The 25712-nt window shown below is 39.4% G+C and overlaps 1 protein-coding gene across 1 annotated transcript; it reads right to left on the bottom strand.

Moving 5' to 3' along the window:
• Positions 1–2325: 2325 nt before the first annotated feature.
• On the bottom strand, positions 2326–25675 carry WDR44 (WD repeat domain 44). The gene is given in 21 exon segments (XM_010407632.4): positions 2326–3402; positions 3840–3971; positions 4612–4739; positions 5192–5307; positions 5569–5670; positions 5831–6022; positions 6945–7067; positions 7846–7959; positions 9215–9279; positions 9372–9510; positions 10925–11076; positions 12061–12167; positions 12489–12572; positions 13566–13702; positions 14639–14731; positions 14828–14958; positions 15556–15636; positions 15639–16185; positions 16682–16756; positions 19175–19208; positions 25544–25675. Coding segments are annotated over 21 exon segments (2721 nt in total). The 5' UTR covers positions 25618–25675; the 3' UTR covers positions 2326–3307.
• Positions 25676–25712: the final 37 nt, after the last annotated feature.

Here is a 25712-nt window from a genome sequence, read left to right as displayed (position 1 = left end):
CTCCAACACTGCATGTGGACAGCAGCCAGGCCTTCAGTCACTCAAAGCTGGGTTTAACCCACTCTCTTCTGTGTATTTCTTACCAGCTAATAAGAGCTCCCTTCTCCTATTACTCATCCCTAATTTTTGCATTTACTATTTTAACTATAATATGGGAAAAGCAGGAATGGAACAGCAGCACACATACACACACACACACACACACACAAAAGCATCCAGTCTGGACTTTTTGTTTCAGAGACATGAAGGCCACAATGTGCCAAGACTCTGGAATTAAGGTACCTGTAAGCAAAGTGATGGCATTTGTACTGCACAAAGCAGCTTCTTAACTTGTATTAGTCAATAAATATGTAGAACATCTATAACAAACCCTAGAAGTGTTTGGGAATTGTAGAGGGATTCTTTGTGGAACAGGGGCATATGATATCCCTGGAAAGATTGGACAACCAACGGTTGCTGAGGAAAAACCCCTGAACTGGCCCCTGGCTGCAGGCAAGCCTGGAAGACACCTGGCTGCAGGCAGCCCTGAGAGTCCTTGGCAAAGTTATACACTGGTCGGCTCCCCTGCTGATTAGAGGCTGTCTAGAGGGACTGGGTGTGAATCTTTGCAAAGTAGATATAAGCTTGCATAGTTAAACAATAAAGCGGAGAACGATGCTCAAATTGTATCAGTGTATGTGTCGTTTATCTGTCCAGCTCTCCAGCACTCAGGACACCCCCCCTGCAAAAGGGAATTGCTCACAGAAATCTCAGTCAAGTTACAGTCTTCTACAGATATTGCATATGTTATAGAAACTGATTTTTGGAGTCACAAACCAAATGTCTTCTTGTGCCACCCCCTCACTTCTGTCAATTCAGTGGAGCTCAAAGTAACAAAAGACCCTTGAGAGAGTTTCACTTGTTTCATCCATGCAGGTATTTTCAACTCTGAGTCAAACTCACCCAACTGTGTTAAACTGAAGATAATTTTATATAATGTATGTACCATTCTTGTATTCATTTTGACTGATGATAAATGCCTTGCAACTGCCTTTCTTGTCCAAGACAATTCTATACAAAGCCACAGCCAAATTCACCTGAGTAGGAAAGAATTAAAAGATGAGGGAGACTTACTTCCTGCCTTTCCATGTCTTTCATTCTTCCACTAATGGGAAGGAGAGGATTCTGTACACACTTTTGAAGTGTCCTCCTCATGCTAAACTATCATATAATTACTCTTAATTCTGCTTAATATCCAGTTGCAGTTGTTGGGGTTTTAGTTTAGTCTTAGTTTTTTTTTCCCTGTTAAAGGAATTTTCTCCTATATGCATGTTGCTAGGGGACAAATGGCTGTACTTAAGAAAGACAAAAAGGGGAGTGGGGCGGGCCTGGCTACTCCTTTGTCTACACCTGGGTGTGGGGGTCAATTCGCTCTGAGCGTCCGGAGAGAGAAGCTGTAGAGAAAGGAGCTGCTGCTTCTTTCTTTTTGGCCGTTCTTTCTTCCTGCTGGAAACAACGCCGGGACCCCAAAAGCCGCTTTCCCTGCCCTGCTGGAGACCGGGCTGTGGCTGCCCTGCCCCGCTGCTGCTTCGAGCTTTCGCTACGCTGTAGCCCTGCTCGCCCTGCCTGCCTGGGCCTCCGTGGGGTTCTCCCATCTGGATACATCTCGCCTGCCACCCGGGATTTGCGTCCGTCCCTGCCGTTCCAGCCTGCCGTTTCAGCCTGCTGTTCCTGAGAGCCCGGGATCGGCTGCCCAGGGGTTGTGAAGCCTTTGTTCCATCCCTTCCCGGGATCCCAGGGCACCAGAGCCGCGGGTTTCCCGAGCTCGCTCCGGAGCGCCCCCTGCAGCCGCGGGGGAACCATCGCACCTGCCCTGCTCACCGGGAGCCGCCAGCGCCCCTGCCGGCTGTGAGCAAAACTGCACCCGAGGGGAAAGGGCCTGACAGCCGAGAAGGCTGGCCCTGGGTTTGTGATTGCTGTTACTGCCATAGTTGTTGTTGTTTTTGTTTGACTGGTTATATACATATATATATATATAGTAAAGAACTGTTATTCCTATTTCCCACATCTTCGCCTAAAGGCCCTTGATTTCAAAATATAATAACTTGGAGGGAAAAGGGGTTATATCTGCCACTTCAAGGGGGGCCTCTGCCTTCCTTAGCAGACACCTGTCTTTCAAAACCGAGACAGCAGTATACTCCATTCCCCATTCTTTCAGAAAGAAAGGTGTGACAAGGAATAGTAGAACTCAGAAGGTAAGTGCTTGCAGGATCAATGATCTCAGAAAGGTCAAAACTACTCAGACAAAAGGCAAATTAACGAATCAAAATGGAAAAGAAGCAACAATTTCCAAGTGTGTGACCAAGTTTAATGATGCATTTGTTCTCTGAAACATCTGACCATCAATAACAGTTCATGGGTTATGATACCCAGAATGCTACTTCATAGGTGTTTTGTATGAATATTTACAAAGACTTTGAAAATTCAGTGGCACTAAACAAACAAGAAGAACTTAAAACTTTAAGCTACAATGCTTAAAAAATGTAAACAGTTTATTTTACATAGTTGTAAAATATAAGAACTTTCTAATGCAGCTTAATTGTATCTGGAAGGTGAATATATCCTGGTGCCCATGAACAAGGAATGAGAGAATTCTTTACACAAGTATTGTGCTCCAGTGTGCAAAAAATTATATATAAGAAAGGAATCTAAAGTCCACAACAATTAAAAGACAACAAAAAAATTTTCACGTCCTGAAGTTGAGAAATTTATAAAAACATTTACACATGGTTGCTGACCCATCAAAAACTTGCATAACTTAAAACTCTGAATATTAGCTACTACAAATTCAAGATCTTTCTCAAATGGAATTTTGTGCAAAGATCAGACTACATTATTCAGCGTTTTTCCAGCCTTCCCTTCCCATCCCCGTTCCTGACATCTAGTGGCCACAAGCACCACTAAAATACTTTTGATACAGGATCCAATTCGTGCATATTCATGCCAAAAGGCACACACATGTGCGAACACATTTTTGTGCAGAAACCTGTGCAGGTTCACAATGACACTGCAAAACAACTGCTTGTAGAAAGTTTAGAGTCTAATGTTTGGCCAGATTATTCTCACACATTCCTTTCTATACTACAAGCCCAGGTGTTAATAGGCACACTGCTTTCCAAGGATCCAATACTTGAGTAGCCTTAAAATAAAGATTTAAAAATAAATCAGCCTGTAACATTATTATATTAGATACTTTGCTTTTGCCTGCATTATTTACGGAATTTTAATCCCACAGTACCATAGCTTTATGCTGTCAGTTGCAAACCAACTAAGATACATATTTCTTTTTGTTAATGAAGACTTTAATTGCTCCAGTAAAGTCAGCTGATAAAAGCACTTCTGTGTGATCTGTCTTCAGAGCTCCTTAACAGGAAAGAGAATAAATTGTTAGGTCATTAAAAAAATAAATATAAAAATCAAGCTCTCATTAAAATACGTGACAGCACTGTGATACCCTTCTTCCTTTATCATATTCCTGATTTCTAGCCAATACTTCAAGAAACATCTGCATTTCTAGGAAAGAAGCCTTTTCATTAATGGTTGGTGCAGCTCTACCTCCAATATAAACGGAATAATCCTAAAGTACTTAGGATGGCAACTGTACCCCTCATCTCACATCCTCAGCTTTTAAAAATGCGACAGCTGCCAAAATGTTCAAGGTGGAATGCCAAGCTGGAATATATACCCATGCCACTGCAAGGGCTTTTCTTCTCAAGAAACCCCCCACCCATATTGAAAGTATTCACAATATCTTCCTGCTCATGCCATGGTACCAAGCAGAGCTCATCTTAAACACCTACCAGAGGGTATGGTGTCTGATATCTCACAATCTTCTCCCTTACTTTCAGCTTCTTGCTTTTCAGAAGTTTCCAGTGACACCATCAAACCAGGATTTGGAGCAAAGATCGCAGAGGTGACGACTGCATTGTGCGCTTCAGAAAGACAATCCAATTTTGATTACCTTGTTTCAAAAATTTGTTAATTGTACAAGAAAAGCAGGCGTAAGTTCTAGTAAATATCCAAGAATCTCAGTGCTAGTGGTATCAGGTAAGCTCAGAATTCAAGGAACAATTGTCATTGTTCTATAATCTTAGGGATTTCAGAAGATACTCCAAGTGCCCAAAACTAACTGGCAAGAGGTCCAAAACACAATTGATATAAACACGGCCCCACATTTCCCAAAAAGTGTGTGTATGTGGAGGAGATAAAAGAGTTGGTTTTTTCCCACCCATTTTGGTTTTTAGACTGCTAAGAAAGAGAAAAAGCTTGCATTTGTTTTCAAAGTCACTTTTACATAAAGGATTATGGGTTGATAATTACTTTGATTTCTACAATCAGCCAGCAAAACATTACATTAATTCTGAATCTCTTACTGAAGCTGGACAAACTCTAAGCTACTCTGTCTCTTGCCATCCCAAAGAGAGTCTCCTGTGAACAAGGATTCCTGATAGGCCACCAATTACCACGCATTCTGCTAATAATTTTTTCAAACTAAATGCATGGCAAATAAAATACTTCAATTTTCAAATCGTAAGAGCTTTGATAAAACAAAGATCAAAAGCTGGTTTTTACCTTTAATGCCTTCCCAGAAGTCATTTCGGTCTCTTCTTACAGATGTAAACTTGCTCAGGTCATGGTATGTACTCCAAATGTAGACATATTTATCTTCTGAACCACTTACAATATAGGTAAAGTCATGGCTGAAGATTCACAGGAGGAAAAACATTACTTTTCTTAGCTGCTCAAGCATGCATTACAGTAGCTCTGGATCTCTAAACTCTGATATTAACTGGGCTACAGTTCAGTAAGTAGAGATGATTTAATCTGGGAAATTTATCTGGAGCAGAGGAGCTGAGCAAGATGATCTCCCAAGGTCATTTCCAACCTCAGTTCTAGCACAGTTCCTGGACTCCCAGCAATAGTAATGGACACACATCATACTGTCCACAGGATGCAACAGGATTCACTCATCCACAGGAGCTCCCAGCTCATCACTCTTGACCAGAGCCTTTTTTTACCTCTGCATTCTGACCCAAGTGACATTTCAGAGGCTCAGTTTCAAGCCAATGTAGATTATTTAAACAAAACCCTCTGTACTTCAGCCACAGCATTTCCCAAATCCAACAACTCCATTGTTACAATACTGTCTTACCTAAAGCTGGCTTTGATTTGGCTGCTGCTGTTGACATATCCCTTGTACTTCATAGATAGAGACAAATCTCTTAGGTCATACAACCTGATTCTGGAATCATTTGATGTCACTAGTATCTAGAAAAGAAATAAATAAATTTAGGAGTGGAAACAATTAGCCATCTGTAACCATTTTTTCACCTGCACATTAATCAGAGCATAATGTCATTAAAAGACTATATATTCTATTTTACCACTACTTAGTATTGTATTAGCCTAAATCAGCAAAGAGTAGGGCTCATTTTAGTAGTGTTAAAAGATTTGGCACAAACTTACTAAGCAATAGATTTAAATATCAGAATTTCAATACTGGGCCAAAGCTGCACTGAAAGACAGTACCTTATTTTCTCCTGGCAAAGGTTCAATGCCAGTAATTTTTCTTCCAACTCTATTTCGACCTCTGGTAGAACGCACATGTATTTGTGTGTGGTACTTCAAGTGCTGAAAAGATATTAAAATGTGTCCCAATTTGAAAAAATTGTGTAAAAACGTTCATTTGCTTCAAGCTCTAACAGGCTCATTTCTTGATATTTAAATAATCATGACTTCTAAATCAGTTTGTTATTTAACATAAAAGCATCCACAGTCTCAAAGTTTTTACCTCTGTGTCATAAAAGATGCATCTTCCATCGTAGGTGCCTATGACTGCGTATTTGCCATTCTGACAGAAGTTGGCAGCTGTAATCAATTTTGTCTGCCCATCTACTTCATTCCATAATGCCACTTTTTTGTCAGGAATGTTCCAGAGTCGGAGTTTTCCATCCAATGAACCACTTAAGAAGTACCTGTCATCCTGAGAAAACACACAAGGTTTAATCTCTGCTTGTGCTATGAGTATGTCTCCGCCTTCCGTAAAACCTTCCCACCCCATTTCCAAACAGCTTCTCTACAGAATTTCCCCAATAAGAGCCCGCAGATGAGCTGATTATAATGTTTAAGAAATTTGTGGCAAATGGAATTCAAATTCTTACAGGTTTTTGACAAGATTACGTACATGCAGTTATACCTCAGGTTAGAAAATTGCTCACTGTTAGCACAGGTAGCTTCTACCCTCTCAACACTCACCTTGCTAGGAGCTGAAAGCTCCTTTCACAGTTTCCCATACATCTAGTAGTTCTGTATGTTTAGGGAACACTGACAAACACTGTTCTTCCACTTCAGTTTTATTAGTATTAGGAAGCTTGATTACAGTATTTTTAAAAAATTATAATAATAAGTTGAAAGGAGTCTCTGGAGGTCTCTGATCCACCTCCCCTGCTTGTAGCAAGGACAGTTCCAAAAGTTTGATCAAGCTGTAGTGGATTATATCCTGTCAAGTTTTAAAAATTCCCAAGGATTCTGTGGTCTCTGGACAATCTGTTCAATTTCATTATGATTTTTTTCCACAAATATTTAATCACAATATCCCTCATTGGAAATTCTAACTTTTCACGAAGTTACTATACCAGCTGCGATGGTACAGCCAACAGACAATTCACTTTCCACTTCACATGTACACATGGTTAAACCCCATGGACAGTCCCGGTGAACTTCAGTGAAGATGAACACAAAGTTCTGGAATACTATCCAGTAGGCATATTTTTAAAGTGCACAAACTCTATTATTCAATCATATTTTTTAAAAACTCAAAAAAAAAAAAAGGAGTGGAATGTTATAATTTTGAATTCTACCTCTCTAGAAGTAAGAACTGCCCTCTAGAGGGCAGTTACACTTACCCTTGGATGGAAAGCTATAGCAGTGACAAAGTCTATATGCTGGAAACAGCAAAGACATTCTCTTCTTGATATGTGCCATAATCTGACAGTTTTATCCATAGAAGAAGAAAGTAAGAAGTAATTCTGTGAAACAAGAGAATTCCGCAGTTATTAACAGACACAAAAGTAACTGGAAATACAGAAGCAATTTGATTGGTAGAGCCTTACCAACTTCTATGCTGCCATGAAATTCAACATTTTATCTTTTCAGATAAAAAGGTTTATCGAAATTACCATTACTGATCGGTACTTTCCTAAAGAGCTGTACACTGACCCTGGGTCACAGAAAATTATCTGGAAGAATCTCAGTGAAAATGAATACTTGGAATGTAGTTAAAGTATTCAGAGAAGAAATGGCACGACAAGACTTCAGAGATGCCTGAGATGCTTCAACCAGACTGTATTCCTAAAAGTACAACTGCATTCCCATGTGGAAAATTATTGGAATAAGTCTGATGTGAAACAAGGTAATTCTTTAATTTTAAGATAGATGCAACTATCAGCAACTTCAGAACGTGTACACTTTGCACAAAAAGTGAAGCATACTGAAGACAAGAAAAGCAGTAACACCATAAAACAGAAACCACAGACCTCAATGGAAAATCCTCCCACTCAATCCCACAATTACTTTCACTATTGAATACACAACTGTAATTGTTACTGGCTTGTTTTTATTTTTTTAAGACAACTTTTAATTACACAAGCCCAAGAAGGTTGCTCATTTTATTCCAACTATTTCAGCTAGAATAAATGTTGCCTTTACAAAATTTCTCTTAACTTCAAGGATCATTTCACTTTGTTTAAATATATGGTAGTGAAAAATGCACAGAAGAACTGTGTAGCCTGTATTAAGATGACTTACTTTAGACCAGGAAAGATCAAGAAGATCTGCTGTATGGCCTTTGTATTTGCAAAATGGTCGTTGACGAAACGGGGCATTTTTATCGTCTGGGTCTTCATCAACTCCACTGCAAATCTATCAGAAAAATGTACAGAAATATTACCAAATATTAGCTGTAAAAATTAACAATGAGGCACTTACTGCTTAAAAAAAGTATAAGGACAATAACAATTTGAACAACTCTTACTACTTTAAAATAAACAATATTGCACTAATAAACAATCAAAGTAAATGTCTAGTACAGTGGGCACTGAAACATCATCCTGAAATTGCAAAATTAAGAAGTTCTAAATTTTCCATTTTTCAGCTCTTTTTCAGTGGGATCAGTTTGACAGCAATTTAAGCGAAGACCTGAAGATAAGTTTTTGGAACAAAGTACATCAACCTTGAAAACTGCATTCCACTTCAGAATATAAACTGTGAGTTCAGGTTTCCAAGTTTCTAGTGCTTATCATGAATGACAGCTTCCTAGTAAGAGACCAGTTCAGAATTAACAAGTGAAAAATAGTAATTGAAAAAGCCCTAGACATTCCTATACAAAACCTTTCCAGAAAAAAACCCCCAAAAAAACCCCTCAAACAAAAAAAAACCCCAACACTCAAAACATCGCTGGTGTGTGTGGCTTACCAAGCCCACTCATTTACATGAGTTAAAGAACAATTGCTGGCCTCCCTGCTTCCCCCTCTGCCAAAACAACACACACTAAGTAACGCTACTGCCAAGATCTTCACTTAAACTCTGATTTTGTCATTTGTTTCTTACACTACTGGAAGCCAAAAATAGGAAAAAACCCCACCTTAAATACATTAATTTTAATGGCAAGGTTTACTACAGTATCTGGAAACTCTACAAGAGTGTCTGAACACTTTTCATCAATCATGTTCCATTTTTTTCTACATGAATACGTCAGGTATCATTATGCTTCTGGGAATCCCACTGCTCACTTTGGCCTTCCTTGAAGAAACATCATCAAGGCAGATGTTAAGCACAAGTAATGATCAGAGATAAAACCCTAAGACAGGAAATTCAGTGATGTAGGGTTTTTCCCCTTTGCAATTCACTCAGCAATCTCCTCTGGCAGGAGGCCACAGCACAGCTATGCAGATTTTGTAATGCTTTAAATTCAGTGATGGACTTCCTTGCTTGCACCCCTTACACATGGGATTAACGTATTTGATTGAAGTCATCAATTGATATGACAGTTTGTATCTCAAAGACACAAGCCAAGAACACCTTAACGTGTGTTTGGATAAAGCAACAGTGAAGATCTGGCATTACAAACCAGTGCAGATCCCCGAGCTCTTCCCCTCCCAATACCTTGTGTACCTACCCCTGCATCGGTATCAGACTTGGAAGAATTCAGGCTCTCTTGTGAGGGAGAAGGGGAGACACGGCCTGGAACAGAGACAGAAACACCATGGTCAACATCACGTTTCCAAATACCCAGAATTTCTGTTTCAGAACTCCAGCCATGCATAGAGAGATACCTTCTGTGTTGTACTTCATGCGCATGTTATTGAAATAGTCAAAGGCATTCTTTAAAACCCATATCCTTACTACGTTGTCCTGCCCTGCAGATGCCAGTAATCGACCACAGTGAGAAAATTTCATTGTCCAAACAGCACCCTGTCAAAATAAAGAGATGATTGTTTAAGTCACAAAAAGTGCTTCTCTGCGTACCAAAAAGACTTTCTACAATGTCAATTAACAAGATTTTAGACATACACAAGATACCACAAGTAAAATAAACAGAAGATCAAAACACTGATAAGTAATTTTTAAGACTGTGGAACATATGTGCAAAAACAGTTTGAAAGAAAAAGCCCACAGGGCAGATGACTGTAGGAGAGGAGTTACAGGAGGTCAGCACTACCACAGAATTCCACATAAGACTGGCACAGTTGTCAGAGGGACTCAGAACCTCCTGTTTGCTTTGTAGAACCAACAAGTACTTGTAGCTGCACTTGAGGTTCGCACACTTTTTTTTAACGTAGAAACTGATTTGTTACACCAACTGGCAATCAAAATAGGTACTACATATATTTGTTATATTCATAATTGGCATGAGGGTTTTGCAAAGCCTCTGAAGATAACAATTCTTTCTCCATTGCAAAGTCCAAAGAGTTACTAGTCAATAAAACATAACCACACAAGCAGTATCCCATTTCCTCCTGCTACTGAATAAAGAGTTACTAGGTCTTTGACTCCACCAAGAGCCACCAATTTGGAGGAATCTCCTAGGTCTAAGTCGTCAAATATTGGTGTGATGGAAACTAACAGAGATTACCAGCAGGTATGGAAAGTTCAGTTATGAATGACAAGCTTGAAATCTCTGGTCACTGACTGCTATAGGTCATTACCCTCAGCTGAACACTTAGAGATGGGGGATTGCTTCAAATGTCAGACGCCTGCTGTCAGTAAAAGTTTGGGAAACCAGGAATACTAGAATGTATTCCAGACTCCATAGGGAAGCATGCAGACTTCAAACACTGATGAATAGGTAGCTCTTCTGCCTCAATCTCCGCAGGCATCTCTGCAAATACCCTGTCCTGGTTTCTCCCCTCCTTACCAATTTGATCCACATACTCCATTAACCTCTCCCTACTTCTGCCTTTGGAACCTATCAAGTATTTCTGTTCAATACTTGTGTTCATCTGTCTAATAGACTAATTTATTTACTGCTGAGCAGGTCAAGCTTGCTGCTCTGTGCTTGGTTCTGATAGTGGAAAATAGCCTATTTCAGCCTAAATTTGTAACTGCAGGAACCAAAAAAACCCAAATATCGCTTGATGCCATAACTCTTCAAAGGAGAGCTCTGGAGAATCCCTGATGCCTGGGAATCTACATGCTTTTTATCCCCTGAAGACCTGGTCAAACCAGTCAAAAAATTTTCAGTTTTTGTCAGACTATTATTTTCCAGAAGGAAGTTTTTCACAGAGAATAAACCTGACAGTCATTTTTGGAGGTCACCAAGTAGATGAAAAGTTGAATCTCAGGCTGAACAGATTCAGCAAAACCACAGATGGAATTTGAGACCTACCATATGCTCTCCACTGAGATCCTGAACAACTTTAATTTGTTCAAAATCATAAGGTCCCTTGAAGCCATGTGCTACTTTGAACTTAACTGGTCTTGTATAAGGCATCCCTTCATCATCGCTGGAAGAGGGATCATCTTGATCTGTGTGAAAGACTAAGAGGAAGACAAATTCAGCAGTATATATTGCAGCACCCATTTAATCTGTTAGTAACCTTTTTGGTAGCAGATTTGTCTTGAATTAGACAATTTCTATAGGCAATTTTAAAATCTTAAAGCAAAATAAGAATTGTATTGCATCAAGGTCTAGAAATACATCTGCACTAATTTTAGGCTACAGTGAATCCAAACACTGAACATTGAAAGTAAGAACTGCTATCAATTTTTGTTCTGCCCCTTTCTTGGCACCTGTCTTGCATGCAGCAGATCCTACACTAAGTGATTTGTGTCAGTTTAATGTGTGCTGAAACTGAGTCTATTGGTTTCTTCTCTCTGAGTACACCGCAATGGCTTGGTGATTTGCCCATGAAGCATAAGAATTGCAAAAGAGCTGTGGCCAACAGCCAGTGGCAACACAAGACATTGAAGTGCAGCAGTTCCGTGGCACTTATCTCAGGCCATGGTTACACCAGCTTGCTGCAGCACTAGAAGTCTGTCTGAAAGATACACTGATGAAACAAGAAGGGGAGAATTCAGTTGTAGTTGGGAAATCTAACAGGAGCTCAAGATATATGAGAATTCTAATTTGTGGCACTGGTTGCCAGAAAACAATCTGATTTACTAAAGTAATGAAGATAACCCCCAATTCTACCTTTGCTGGAATAACTTTCCAAAAATGTTTACATTTCAATATCAAAACCTCTTTCTAACAGCACAAGAAAAAAATCAAAGTATTCAGCTGGTTTAGCTGAAAAGGTTTCTCAGCTACTACTTTACAAGAATTTATCCTTGTAATCTGGCTGTCTCAAAATGCCTACTAAGCTACAAGTAAAAAAAAAAAAATTGTATCATCAACAGTAGAAGAGTGGTAGAATGCAGCAGTGTATGTTCCTCTGCCAGCTTTGATTCCAAAAAGCACAAGGATGAACAAATTATCCTATTTAAAAAAAAAAAAAAAAAAAAAGATTAAGTGTTACTTACCTTCATCTCGAACACTCTTAACCTTATTTACAGCACGTTCACCATATTCCTCAGCAAGGTGCTTTGCTTTCTTTACAGATTTGCCAAGGAACTTTTTGAGTTGAGTCCTTAAAAGCAAGGGTACTTTTTCAACACATAATAATGGAAAATTCTCATTTTTTGCTATTATGAAACAATAATTTTGATTTGAAATGCAATCTTATCTTTTTTCACTACTGCTTCTTAAAATAAGCAGTAAATTTGACAGCACTCATACAATCTTCATTTCAACCACAGAGCTACAGGCTTATGTAAAATCAGGTTATCACTTATAAAGTGATTACTTAAAAGGCAACTTGTTCAGTAGTCAGAAGGGAAGCTTCAGCTTAGAAAAGTAAAATCTGTTTTTTCTTTCTAGGGAAAGGAAAAAAACGTAAAGTAGCACTTACGTTTTCTGTTTTAACCTCCCTCCATCAGTGTCAGTTTGCTGTGTCTGCATTTTGTCTTCATCATCAGATTGTGCTGCATCATTACTAGGAAATACAGAAGTGATTGTTTAATAGGAAATCATAATGAATCTAAATTGAATTAAACATTAGTAAACTAGGCTCTGCATTTTAGGATCCATTTTTATACCTCTATGTAACACATTGAAAAAACATGGACATCACGTTAATCACGTAATAAACAGGTCTTTCAATTCTTAGGCATCTTGATACTAAAGCTGCATACACTCTGCAGGTGCCAAAGACATATTATTCCCTTCCACAAATTTCCAACTTAAGCTTATTTTCACACTTTGAAAGCTAAGAGCAGACAAAACCCATTAAATTACTGGTAACATGCCACTTTGTTCTCATATCTTGCTTTCCACATATCAAATAAATTAATAGTGGTTAATTCTGAAATAGTTTGTTCACAGAGAAGTGAGCTTTTCAATAATACACCAATGCAAAAACCCTAGAAATTGTCTGTTCTATAAACTCATATAGGCCTTTGAAAAGAACATCTAGACTGACACGATTTTCTGATCATTAAGCACGTGTCTTTTTCTATCAAAGATTGTGAAAAGACTCAGTTTTACACATTAGAAGGATCTAAAGCTCTATTAAGAACAGGTAAAGCTCAAAGTAGTCCACTGTACTAATGACAACAGATCTTAAGAGGAACACTCTCCTATGAAATGCTGAAAAAGCTACAGAAGGTGGTGGCATGAACAATATCCAGTACTTGAACGTAAACTGTGTTTAATTCAGCATAGAAATGACATTTAGTACATCAAAGGCTAACTGTATATCAGTGGATTTTCAGATGTATTTGCTTGTCAAGTTCAGCAATATCAGCAACTTTTCGTTAACTTGAGAAAAATCAGTAAGGAGCCTGGTTCATTGAGAACTGTGAATTAGCTCAGATTAGTCAAACAGATGGATTGGGGCTCTTTTTTCCTGCGTAAGAGCAGCCTCCGTTTATGCAAAAACAATGAGAGCAACAGCATCTTATGAGCTGAAGGCTCTCATGATTCATACCTCACATATTCTTTAGTTCTCCTCATGATATGCAAAGTCAGGGGATTAATGCCCGTTGGCAACTTTTCTTCTGCCAAACTCAGAGGTATTTCTTCACCTGTATCAAGGTTTTTTATCATTACACTTGCTAGAATTTCCTATGGAAAAAAATAAGATATGAAATGAAGAGAACTTGATTAGACTTCAAAGCCTAGAGCAAAACACAAATCATAAAAGCTTATAAATTATCTTAATGTGAAGTTCTGATGCTGACTATATATTTATTTTACAAAGACCAAGTTTAAATTAGCATGTTAGTGCAAACATTATGAACCACTAGACAAAGATGAGCACCTACATATCACAAGCTTCAATTTCATAAATCAAAAATGCAGCTATAGAGGCATCAACCACTGCCTGACACCTTTCATGCTAATATCAAACTTATTATGTAATTAAAAGACATTGCAGTCTTCCCCTTCCCTACTCCAACTGCTGTATCTTAGGTTTAGCCAAAGGCAAACTTAACATACAGAGAGAAAAGGAATTTAGAACTAACTAGCACCACACAAAGGCAAAGGTTTATTTGGAGCATCTCCTGAACACCTACATAGGTTCAGCAACAGTTAAAAAAAGCTATACAGTGACAGACACAAATGAAAACTTACAAAAGCCAAATATCATCAGGATTAGTGGAATTATTAACTGAAGAAACTATTTTTTAGTTCGAGGAAGATAATTTTCGTATTGCTGACTCCTTCCCCTTTTAGACACATGACAAATTGGCAAGTCTGCTGATGTTCCCTCCCATGCAAATCCTTTGAGGTGTTTGCATAGTTATCAACATGAACTTGATGGCATTTCAGGTCTATTACAGCTCACACTTCCAAAGGCTAATGCCACACATGACTCAGGGGCCACAAAGTGCTTAGGTGGACAAAGCCAGCTGTGCCATCACTCACTCCTATTTGCACTCCTGGAGACAGCATGGAGTGGTTCAGAACAAGGAGTGACCTGTGACTACGACAATTCATTTAACAGACAGGGAAAGCAAGCACAAAATTGTACTATGTACAGACCACAGCCATTGATACCTCATCTGTGAGCTCTCTGCCAGAGTTAGACCTGGGTCTTAGTGGTCCAAGTACTTCATTTGTTGTTTGGCCATCAGCTGCTTTCCCATTTTCCTGAAATTGTGCAGACATAGATTACATTATCTCTACTGCAACACTGAAGCAATAGAAAATGTTACAGTTATCAAACTTATAACCATGTCCCAATACCTGTGCAGTGACGATTTTATCTCCACTAGTTGCACTGGCCAAATCCAAAGAAGGCTGAGAATCTTTGGGCACACCCTCTGTCACTGAACTTGAAGTTAAAAGACCACCAGCTATGAAGCTGTCTCGAGAAACTGAAAAGAGATTTATTAGAAAGAAGGGCATAACACCTGCCATAGGCATCAAATCCTAACATCAGAGTTAGAGTCCTGAACATCCTTTCTGACCAGCTGGGTATTTTTTAAAGATCAACTGCCACCAAATCTAACTCACAACCATGTATTTCATATACGATTGGAGGTTCAGGCATGATTTCACACCTAGGCCTCTTCAGGTTCATGAACTTTTTTTTAATACTCATTTCCCTAGTAGCCCAGGACTACTCATTTTCATAAGAACTCAGTCCACACCTTGATTTGCATTTCTATGCAAATACAGACCGCACACATTCTATTTGAAGTAACTGTTTTTTAGCTTATGTATTGATGAGTCAACTTCTCCTTGCTATAGCTACAGCTATTTTTAGTAAGAAGTGTTACTTACAAGAAAGTCTATGAATGAGGAACGCTTCTAAAGCAGAAGAGTATTACTTCATTGTAATAAGCTAAGATTGTTGAAGGATTTTTTATCCATCAACTAAACTAAAATCACAAGACTGAATGATCCCTCACTCAAAACACAAAAATAGTAACCCTGTAGATAAATAAATCTATCTGAAATAGAATACTTGCCTTCTAAAACAGGTTTTTGCACTTCAAAATCCAGCTCACTCTTTTTCTTCCGGGGGGGTGGAGCTGGCCGTGCAGGGGGGGTGGTCTTGGGGGAGGAACATTTGTGGGAGGCGGGGGCCGGGCTGGTACAGGCTTCTTTGTGCTTGCAACTATGTCAGGCTCTACAGTCAGCTGCCTTGGTGGCTTTGCTGGGGGCATTTCTTCTGTTGTAGACAGGTCTTTGGTAGATAAATCTGAAGCCATTTTTTCTAAAGTATTTGCCTCTTTCTTGTCTGTTATGTCCTCATTTTTTGATGTTTCTCCTTGTGCTTCAGTTTCATCCATTTTATGGTCAGTTGCATTTGTTACCTTTGTTAGTTTATGAGATTCCTGTTGCTCAGAACTAAACAAAAGCTTCCCAGACTCCAACTCAGTGTCCTTACACACACTCTGATCCTCTGGTTCTCTAGTGTCTTCTGGTAATGGTATTTTAGCAGCTAGTACTTCTGGGATATCACTAATGATACCTGCTCCAGAAATCCAAGCATTTGCATCTGAAGTTGGAACAGTCAATTCATTTCCTCTAGATGCTAAAGCATCATCCTGTAGTTGTTGGGCCTTCTGGCTTTCTTCTATAATACTGTCAATGATCTAGAGAAACAAACCAAAACCATTCCACCAGTCACCAGCAGGCACTTCCTGGGTACACAAACCAGTCAGCCTGCACAATACCCACAAGAACTCTTCCACTGAAGAGTTGGTTTATATACGAAATGCATTTGGTTTAAAAAGGAGACCAGAACCTTCGTGCAGAAATGGGCATATTCAAAAGATAAAAACAAAGTGACTAATTTCCAGTCTTCTTTAACATACTTGGAGAGAAAGTTAGGAAACAAAAGCTGTTCACTCTTCAGAGTTCTCATGTACTGCTAAATATGATCCTGTAAATTACACAAATAAGTCAACACTGGTCAATCCTAAATATGTTTTTAGAACACTTAAGTTTGATTTTTACGCTTTAGATGAACATTCTTACGAACATTAACAACTAATTCTAACCTACGGTAGTTTCAGGATGAATATTGATCACTAAATTATTTTCTATTTTCAGTGTGATGCTAGAAGCTCAAAGCAATACTTAACTAACCTCTTTTGAATCATCTTGTTTCATTTCTTGTACAAATGTTTCATTTCCAGCTTTGTGTAGTTTATTGTCCACATCCTACAGAAAAAAAAGTCATAAGATGATGGTACTAACTTCTTCGGTAAGATGATCTAACAAAAATATAGCTCAAATAAATTAAATAGCATAAAGGACAAGAAATCTGCCACATTTTCACATTTTCACTGTCAGATGCCTAAACAGTAATGCTCAGTACACATGAGGAGTATTTCACAGTCATGCACAGAAAGGCTGCACACTATGCAACAAAATAGGCAGTTACATATAAGAGGCTGCAACCGGAACTAAAATCAAACTGAAGGCAGCATGAAGTTTAGAGAAACAAATACATGTAATAATCTGCAGCAAGGAAATTTGATATTAAAATATTTTCTATTTTCTTTATTGGCTTTAGAAAAAGATGCAAGAACTGTATAATAGCCACCTATAGCAGAAACTATTTAGAAATTTCCAAATTAAGGTAGGCAGCTCTATTAAGTGGTTACAAATATGCTTCTGAGGTTCTAACATGGAATCTTACATTCTACAATTATTCTCAGTGCACATTGCCAATTTTAGCCATCAGCCATCTTCATGCAGATCCTTCCAAAATCCAAATAAGATGAACTGAAAATATTCTATTTGTGAGAAAACATTTTAATCAATTCCTGAAAATTTTTAGGTTCAGAACCACAAGTATTTTACACCATAGGATACTGCTTTAACCTCAGGTGATACGGACGAATAAGAACTTCATCATACACCTTCTCTTCTACATGAACTACTAGAATCCTAAAGAGTTTGGGTTAGAAAAATAACCCCTTTAAAGACCATCTAGTCCAATGAAAGGTCACAACATCACATTGTCTATAAGCATACATATCAGCAATATCTAAAGTGGAATCTGATGGAACTCTTGACATTGGAAGAGTTCTGCAGAGATCCAGTAGCCCTCAAAGTGAAGCCAACTAGAACAGGGTATTTTCAATCATTTGTCCCTGTTTTCTTATTTAGAGTGACTGTCTAGCACAGATATTTAAGAAATTCTTCCTTAGACTTTGTCTAGACTCTCAGACAATCAATCTCTAGAGCATCCTAACATGCTACGTTTGAAACCTCACCCTGCCTCAAACTCTTGCTGACATCCATCTTGAAGACTTCTGGCCTAAAGAAATGGCATATTGTGCAGACAGCTGCAATTATAGAAAAATTCTGCCTCCCTCTCCACTCCCTCCCCCTCCTGCCACAGTGTTTCTAATCTAAATGCAAGCTCTACTATGCCTGATCATTAAAATCTATCTTCAAACGTATGATGACTTAAATACTTAAGCATAATCAGTGCCTACAGAAGCCCATTATATTAACCTCCAATTCTGTTGACATTAAACTCACACACCTATTAAACTTTGAACTTAGGAAATATTTCTTACCCATTCCAAGACAAACTATACCATTAGTCACACATTCACTGAACTGATATGATACCAAGCAGAGAAGCTACTACTTTTTCCACCTTCAGAAACTTAGCTTTGAACAAGTGATTTAGGAAGATACGTTAAAAAATTTAAAAATCTAATAGCAACATAGAGAGCGTCATAGCTAGTAATTCATGAAGGCATTAGTTTTGAAGTTTAGTGAGAATGATAAAACAACATTACTTGGAAGGCTTACACATGTAATACTTAATTATTAAGGGGATATTAAACAGAACACAAAATGGGGGGTAAGGCTCTTTTCCCTAAGAGGTATAACAAGATACGGTATCACTGTTAAAATACTATTGATTCAGAGCAGATTGCTGCTGACAGCTCAGAAACACTAGCTTCACCAGGATTTCCCAACACTTTGCAGACAAAACTACAAGCCTTCGTTACACAAGAGTGCTCTATAGCACCACCTCTGGCCCTTCTGAGACCAGGAAATGAGTGTTATTTGCACAAGCTCCTCACCTATTCACTGTGTGCTGGATTCAGCCACGCTGTCACTATGCACAGAATACCAATTACCTGCGTGGGAAGTGGCAACGCTGTCTCATTAAGCTAAATATAGTGTTTTATCTCCACATAACCTAGAGGAGAGGCTTCTGAAGTACAAACATTAAGATTTTTCTTATTTTGGAGACAGAAGAGAGCACAATCAACTATTTCATATAAATCAGGACCAAAACCCAGGTGCTGCAGAGGCTTGCTTACTACTCACAAATCAGTTGAAAGAGGGCAGTTTAGTAATCACATACAGCTTAATTAAATTGCACATACACATTTCAGAATAAAATGAGCTTAAAGACACTGTAAGATACCCTAAATAAAAGGAAAGCTGGAATTTCAAGACAAGCACAATTGCTACCTACAACAAAGAAAGTCTATAATTTCCTTTGTGTGCAGATGTCAGGGCTACAGTAGAACATCTACATTAGGTGGAAATACTCAACCCTGTGTTCATCAACAAGCACTTGACTGATTTTAAGAAGAAACTCACCTTTACTACATGGGTTCCAACTTTTGTTGGTGACCTGTTAGAAAGAGAAGATAGACTTAGGTAGAGTTCAAAGGCAGTAAGCTTTGTTTTAAACAGTCTGTAACACAGCCTTCCTTTGTAGGAACTGTATACTTGATAATTTAGATGAGCAACAAAGTGAATGTTTTTCATACCACTTCTGTAAAAACTCCCTACTCTGTACCACACACAGATCCATAGCTTCTACAAACTCTGAGTTTGTCAGCAGAATCTTCTAGAAATCACGTATCAACCTTTTCTAATAAAAAGATGTTACTCCAAGTACAAAACTAAAAATATTTTGCATTACAGAGAATTAAAAATTAGCATGTGTATGCCAAGCATTGGGTGGACATTAAAGAAACAAAAATTCTCAGAAAGCAGAAGCACAAATACTCTGCAAATCAAGTGCCCGAATCCTGATCCATAGAGTTGACACTATCACAGCCACTCTTGCCCTTCAGACTCTGTAGCAAACCTAAGATCTTGTTTCTAATCAGGACATTTGGTATAAATGGAGACAAAATACATTGTAACAGGAAGGAACCAGCATGCACTACTTTCCAAAATACACACTGTAAAACAGTGACTTTGCATTAGCAACCACTCATACACCACCTCTCATTACACTAATTACATGAAAGAACAAGCTATCTTAAGGGAATGGTATCAAATAATTACTTCTTGTCAAGTCAATTCAATTAGTGGATGGTCAGCTCTTATTATATCCTGAATTTACATCTTCTACAAGACTTTCACAGTTCTAGAAGATATTTAAATAGTGAGTCACACTGCTTACTCTGACTATAGAATCTTACTGATACATAAAGGAAAGGTTGGACCAGATGATTTTTTCAGGCTTCTTCCACCCTGGGCTGACAAAATTACAAATTAATTTCCTAAAAGCTCACTACCAAATGAACTACCTAGATTGCACACATATCCCAGCTGACTACCAAGATCAGCAACACTCTGCAACCCCAAGTATCACGTGGCACCAAGCAATACAGACAAATATCGAGATCTCAGGCTCATTTGCCCCTCCTGCCTCCAAAATCATTTTAAGGAACAATAGTTCCTGGAAAAAACCCACAACTATTTCCATTTAGGTTTTAAGAATTTCAGCTCTTCTTTTTACCATCTGGAAGCATTTAATCACAAAAAGTGAAGATCCCATTTATACAGCAGACCTAAGTAAACAAGAAAGTACAGTGGATTGGTACATAAACACTCATTCCAACTAATTTAACATGTTACACTGAGATGCTTCTGTCCAAACATTAACACTTCAGGTGCACCATACCTGTGACACTGATTTGAGGTATAATCCTCCTAAAAGGCTCTAACCTCAATGTGCAAAAAAAGAGAAAAATTAATCTTTTGACCACAAAAACAAATACACTTTTTGTCTTGCAAAACACATTGCTGGGAAAGGCTGCAGCCTGAGTGGGATTTCTGGTTACTGAACCATTTTCAGTTCAACTATCAACTCTTAGATTTCCTTAGGAATGGCAGAAATATGTCACAGTTTATTAAATCCACGAGATTACTTTAACAATGAAATATATTTATAATTACAACATTAATGCCTAGGCTTCAGCCAAGGTCCTATTTTATAAGACACTGCTTAGATTTAACAACTTAAGACAAATCCTGCAACTGCAAATAGATATTTCAGTTTTCTACTGTGACACTTCCCACTAATTAGCCCTCATTTCTGGTACAGGCAACTCATTCCTACGCTGGTTACCCAAAATAGGAGGTTCAAAATACACTGCTACTGTTTCAGACTTCTTTAGCTAATTAGTTTTTCAGAAAATCTACACTCAAAACCAGATGTTACTTTCCACTCTCAGGCTACCCAGCTACCTTGGGAAAAAGCTGCTTGAGTAATAAGGGTTACAGAACCAGCAGGTGTAGAACACACACACACAATTAAAGAGAAGCTTTACCATGGAATTTACATGCTTTTAAAGTACTGCAAAGCTTCCACAGCTGTTCAGCAATAACCCGACTTTCAGATCAGTTTGTAATACAGCCAGGTAAGTTCAGTGGCTTGCCTGAGATTACTTGAGCTGTGTGTCTGTCAGCACCACCACTCCCTTAGTCATGAGCAGTTAATGCTTATGTGCTACTACATTTACACAAAGTCAGCCAGCTTGGTAACTGAAATCTTTTGTAGTTCAACATGACTCTGGAATGGTCTTGTCTTCCCAACCACCTGAACTTACCAGCCTTCTCCACACCAGTTTTACTTGAAGGCCGTTAGTTTTACGGATGCAGTACGTGATATCCTTGCATTTTTAAGAAAAGTATATACAGTGGCAAAAGTGTCTGGAAATATTTACATAAGATCAACCCAAAGATCAAATATTGATTTGGTTTTGAAAGGTCAGGCAGCACATAAAAACTGACAAATGCCACAGAAAACATAAGGCAAAAACTAATCTTGTACGAACGTTTACTAAAATGTGGGATTTATAAACTGATAGCCACACGTCTTCTAGACCACGTTTCACATAACTTCTAAATTATCTTACATGATACCACTTTTACACCAGTTTAACAAAGGAAGGCTTCAAGGTTATCTACAAAGATTAAACGCAATTCAAAGAAATATCCCATTTCACCTGCACAAACAGATGTCTGATTAGTCTGAAAGTCAAATAAACTCACAAAGAAACTTTTTAAAAAATTGTTTATCCCACTATCAAATTCATCCTGATAGTGACCAAATCACAGGAAGCTCCCATTCTCACTATTCAGGTAGCTCCAGCCTAGCACCTGTTTGAAATGGGCTTCGCATTTTCAACATGTTGTTAAGTTTTGTGACAGGAAACAAAACTTTCAGCCCTTCAAACAAAAAACAGTGTGAATACTGGCCATGGGCAAATCCCAAACCGACATTGCCTGCCTTCCTGGGAGGATGTACATTGTTATACAACAGGTGTGCTAGCAGGCAGATGGGAAGAGGTTTGCAGTGCACACATAGCAGCTGTACCCTGTACAGAACAAACAGGTTCAATAGCCAGCCGCTCACCAGTGTCCTGCATGCGATGTTCTCTCTAACGTGTGGCTACCCTGGAAGCTGTTATTACTCCTGCTGCAGCTCTCCATGGCAGTCACATGTTCAAACCTACAGAGATTCACTGCTGCAATGCACTGTTTAGGTTGCCCTGGGGAAGCTCCTGTGTGGGAGCTTCAGCAAACTCAGAGTGCAGAAACTCATCTGCAGCACTGAACACAACCAACACTTCACACTTCATCTATCTGCTGCCAGGATCAGCTCTGCACGTTGGCTAAAATACTCACATACACAAAAGTTGTACTAAGCATCTCCCACATGTCAGTGGGGCACAACTTAACCTTACCTGTCTTCCTACACAGAGGAACACTAGATTCTTCAGGAAAAGCATCAAGGCAACTTCTAAAAGACAGGAGTACTGAAGTCACAAGTCAAGAATTTAAACAAAAGTACCAGAGGACATTTCTCATTACCTACACCATCTCTTTTGTTTCGTTTCTCATAAAAATTTTTAGGATACAAGTATACTAGGAACAAACTTGCCCTCCCTCACTGTTAGGCACGTGAAGTCCAACCTATTAGGTTTGGCAGTTCTTGGTTTCAGAGTGGGTGGATCACTTTCCCTATAAATAAAATACAGAGGGTCTGTCATGTGCCTGCATCTAACCAAGTGTACCTTACTTCATACTTTCCTTCTCTCAAAACTGATATCCTCCTGCATGGGACTGTTCAGGCCTCTATATTTCAGCATCTTTTCCTAATTTTTTCCATGGTTATAGTGCTTTTAAAGCGAGTGACAGAGGTTACATAGGGGTATCTTCTGTCACACTACCTCTCCCTTTTTACTCTGGGCTTAGTTATCCAACAAATAGACAGTCTCCACATATCCTGTCAAAAGCAGAATTACAAGCAAATGGCAAGATCTAGAGCGGAAGGGAAGCACAAAGGCCTTGCCAGAGAGGATACAGTAGTCTCAAAGCACCTCCAAACACACTTTACCTTAAAGAAGTCATCACCCCAGAAGTGTTACCCCAGGAGCACTACTACCTCACACTATTCTAATCTGAAAGAAGCATTTTGCATCAAGTTCTATAATTTCTGCTAATTTGTTCTTAAAAAGCATCAGTTACAGATGTACTCGAGGATGAGGATATGGTGCTTTCCCTGAGAGAGACTAAAGCATAAGTAATTTAATGACTTAACAGTGGGAATTGGGAGCCTACATCCAACTTGAAAACTCCACTCTTACAGGTGTGGAGACAGACAATTAATAAAACAAACAGTAAAGAAGTCAGCAAGTTGACACGAACACTTGACACCACTTTCAGAGTTTCTCTGTGAGCAGTTATTAGACTTCCCCACATAGAACAAAGGCCAGGGAAGGAGGAAGTTACAAACCCCACATTTTTAATTAGGGCAAATATATTTACACTGCTTTGCTAAAAACTGGTTATAGCATGTGCTGCCAAAAAGGATTCCCAACTGGTTTTGCTGATCATTTTCTCCTGAATGCAGGAGAAAATATCTGAAACTGCAGAGGGTAACACACACTTGTTTTCATTTGCCTTGCCTGCAACAAGAAGGTTTTGATTTTTTTCTTTTTGTGGCCCCAACTCACCGTCATTACACATGTAAAAAAATACCAGCCTGCTTCCTAGAAGTGTCCAATGCACACATGAAATTTGCTCTTACAAAATCTCAAAGCTTATTTTGAGAAAATACTGTCCATATTGTTAGATTCAATAATAGACTGAATTACAGACCAGTAGTTGCACTGCAAACTAAGCTCATGGATGTCACCTCCTTACTTGACTCAGGCTCACAGAATTCTATTGACGAAAGTCAATGATGCATCATTACAGATTATGGAAGAGCACTAGAGAAACTAAAAGCATCTTTCACTTTAATTTCTAGTGAGTGACTTCATATTATCAAGTTCTGCTTAGATACTGGTGGTGGAAACCTGCAAAGCCAGGACACATGGCATTATCTATATCAGACAAAAGGTGGAAGTGCAGTTGGGCAGATTTAATAGATTGCCTCTACCAAAAGGTCTGCTTCCCCTTTCTTGTCTGTGGCCTCTAGTCACACAAATCCATTACCTTCACCCTCTCCTGTCCCAAGCCTGACAGGTTGCAGCTGCTTTACCTTATTGAACAGTTTTTGCTGTTTCTAGTTTTCAGCTGTTTACAATTTACTTTGCGTTAAAGCAACTCAGAGAAGAGTTTGATGATCACTATTCCCAGAAGAAGGTAAGCAGCTACAGAAAAACCTCATTTCAGTACAAGCACTGTGAATTTGGCTTATCACATCTTGCAGAGCTGAATGCTAATAATGTGCTTTTCACCAGGCTACAGCTAAGTAGCTAAGTTCAGAAAAACTTTGATACAGGATGTGAAGGTGAGAAGAAAAGACCTAGTCTTTCCTTTATTTTAGGCATCCAGTGACCACTGAGTCACAGTTTAAAACAAGCTCCTTAGTCCATTATTAAAGCTCCAAATGCATAGATCCCACAGTCTGTATCTATTGCTCTATAAACAAGCCATGTGAAACCTCATCCTACCAAATAAAATAATGCAGAAGTTTGGTACAGGCTACACGAAAAACAGAACTGATACAAGTCATAACCTGTCCAGCACACAACCAGAAAGAGAGATTTACGACAAGAGGGAGCATATTTGGCTGACACCAGCAACACGGTGTCAGGGGTAGTTCTGAGGCACCAGCACTGGGATCTACTTCATAAAACGCTGGAAAATTTTCACTACTGGAACCAACTGGCTAAAGGCAAGAAGCATCAAAGCGACACAGAATCACAGATTTGTTAGGGTTGGAAGGGACCTCTGGAGATAATCTAGTCCAATCCGCACGAAAAACAGTAAAAGTATTAAAGATACCACTAAAAACAAAACACAGAGCACACCAGAAGTTATTCTACACTCAGCAACAGCTGCCTGTTGCTGACAAAGCTCGCTCGCTTCTCCTTCCTCAGAAAACCTGTTACTTTTATCGTATTTCAGGGATTACTTCTGTCGGTCCCGATTCCATCTCCGCACGTCTCCTCCCAGTACTACACTCGCTCCCGCCTCAAGAAGGCAGGTATGATCTCATCCTCTCACGTCCACTGCCGCCCGCACCAGCGCCGAGCGAGCCCCGCTCGGTTCCCCGCATCCTCCGGGCTCCGAGCAGACCCCGAACTGTCGGGGGGGCCGCGAGGCCGCGCTGACCCCCCTCCCCCCCACCCTGGAGATGCCCAGGACCGCGGGGCCGCGCTGAGAGAAGAAGGGAGGGAGGAAGGGAGGAAGGGCAGGACTGGGCGAACTCACGGCGCGGGGGAGCCTGCGGGATGCACGTCCTCGGGCGCATCGTAGAACTCCTCGGTGTCGCTGTCGGACGCCATGGTGGAGCCGGGCCACCACCTCCGGGCACCGCGAGCCGGGCGGCGCCGGCGCGGGTATCGCGAGAGCGGCACGGCCCCGCCCCCGCCCGCGCGGA

Source organism: Corvus cornix, chromosome 4A, assembly GCF_000738735.6.
Source record: "Corvus cornix cornix isolate S_Up_H32 chromosome 4A, ASM73873v5, whole genome shotgun sequence".
In the NCBI taxonomy this organism is placed as follows: domain Eukaryota; kingdom Metazoa; phylum Chordata; class Aves; order Passeriformes; family Corvidae; genus Corvus; species Corvus cornix.
Note: the sequence above shows the minus strand (reverse complement) of the source record. Positions and strands in the feature narration are given on the sequence as shown.